Source organism: Lupinus angustifolius, chromosome LG17, assembly GCF_001865875.1.
Source record: "Lupinus angustifolius cultivar Tanjil chromosome LG17, LupAngTanjil_v1.0, whole genome shotgun sequence".
In the NCBI taxonomy this organism is placed as follows: Eukaryota; Viridiplantae; Streptophyta; class Magnoliopsida; order Fabales; family Fabaceae; genus Lupinus; species Lupinus angustifolius.
The window spans coordinates 11671996-11673935 of NC_032025.1; the positions used below are offsets into that span (position 1 = coordinate 11671996).

The window sequence follows — 1940 nt, forward strand, 5'->3', positions numbered from 1 at the left end:
ATAAAAATATATGTTGTATCTCTTCTTGTTTGTTGGTAAATAACTGTACAATTAGTCAACCTGCCAATTCTATTTCTGATGCGTGTTAATCGATTAAGCCCACTGGTTAATCGATTACCTAGGTTGTTTTCCAGAACCGGGTTTTGGTGCGAGAAGCAGTAATTGATAACCGCTACACCTACTCAACCCCCCTTCTAGGTGTGTCTAGACCACTAATACCTAATAGTTTGAACCTGATCAACATGGGTAACATCTTCTTCACCATTGTTTACTTCTTCTTCCGGTGAAGGTGATGGGGTTGGATTAGGATGAGCAATTGATCTCTACTTCTTCGCCATTGGGGGTTATGGATTTTGTTTTACTGAGAGAATGAGAGTGGAAGTGGTGGCAAAGTAAGTAACTGAAGAGCCTTTTGCATTTTGTAAGTAAAATAAGCTTACGGGTGTCAAAATATTTACCACATCCTTCAAAAAAATATTAAAGCTTTTTTATTCATTCCTTTAAAAGTATAATAATTAACGCTTTCTTTGTTCTCTTTTTCGTCATTTTCAAGCTCAACATATTTCCCCACATCCACTATTTTCATATGTTTTCCTTCTATAGTTTCATCAGACTCTGCTTTTTCTAATGTTCCATGTGAGTGTCCACCTTCTGTATTGCCCCAAATATTTTTTGGCAATTCAAATACTTCAGAATCATGAGCATTAGAGAAAGAATGAGTCTCACAATTCTTCAAGAACTTCAACTTCAACTTGCGAACCTTCTCCTTCAACTGAGTACTTGAAGCTTCCACATGCAGCGATTTCTTAATGAAATTATGAAAATCATTGCTAGACTTATGAGGATGAGGGCCATTTTCAGAAATGAAATCGTGCATGCCTTTCAATATGAGAAGTTCATCATCAAAGCTCCAAAAACGGTGAAAGGGAGGCTTTGAATCTGATCCTTCAATCTTGGTCCGTTTTGGACTCAAAGGATCATCGTTCTCATTTGGATGCTTTGTGTATTTGGAATAAGAGGATATGGGTTCATGATTGGAAATGGAAATGGAAGGGGTTTTGGAATAATTAGAGAGTAATGTTTTGTCAATAAACATAATTTATAATAGATCATTATAGCGTGATTCAATCCATGTAGTTAATTTTTCCTAACAAGATCATAAAAATTTAGAAGATTAAAAGTGTCCTTATCAAAAAAATTGGAATCTAATTTGGGTCCAAAGACCAAATTACTTAATACAAGAAATTAAAGTAACTGACCAATCAATCTAAGGCTTTGCTCGACACTACTACCATGAAAGCATAAATTTGTCCATCCAATTTTACATATTAGAGGTAGAGATATAAGGACGTAAGAGAAGGGGGAGGGCAATGTGATAATTTTTAAAGCCAAGAAAAATGATTTTTGTCCAAAAGTGAAGTTTTAGTAATTATGGTGGGGGGATTTGATGAGCAATATATTACACACTATTCATAACCTTAATTTAGCATGATTGATGATTCTTGGTGCCTAATTGACTTTGTTTCACATGGTTTAGTGTTTTAGACTTTATTGGACTAATATTCCTAAAATGAGTTAATTTGGGATTATTTGGCCTGATTAAATCTATTATCATTTTCAGATCACATTTGGCACCAATGACATTTTGGGCATTATGGAAGTCGAGGATATGTGTTGAAGTTAAGATTGTATTTTTAATTTAGGAGTTGTTTTTATTGTAATTTGGCTTTGGGCCCATTGTTTAGGCCCAATTCGGTTTATGTGTGTTGGAGGGGTTAAATTCGGATTCCTCACTCCAAAAACACACACTTTTAATTTGCCTCACTTTGAAAAACACACATTTTCGGTTTTCCCTCTTTTTGCTCTGCTAGGGTTTCACTCCTTCTTCATTTTTCATTTTTGATTTGTTCTTCCATTGCCTTGGAAGGCTAAATTTCTGG

General features: G+C 34.9%; 1 protein-coding gene across 1 annotated transcript; it reads right to left on the minus strand.

Annotated features, from left to right (window-relative positions):
• Positions 359 to 1096, minus strand: LOC109330878 (probable transcription factor At1g61730). Its single transcript, XM_019565149.1, has 2 exons — positions 521 to 1096; positions 359 to 409 (listed from the first exon to the last, which is right to left on the minus strand). The coding sequence occupies exons 1-2, from the start codon at positions 1094 to 1096 to the stop codon at positions 359 to 361; spliced, it is 627 nt and encodes a 208-aa protein (XP_019420694.1).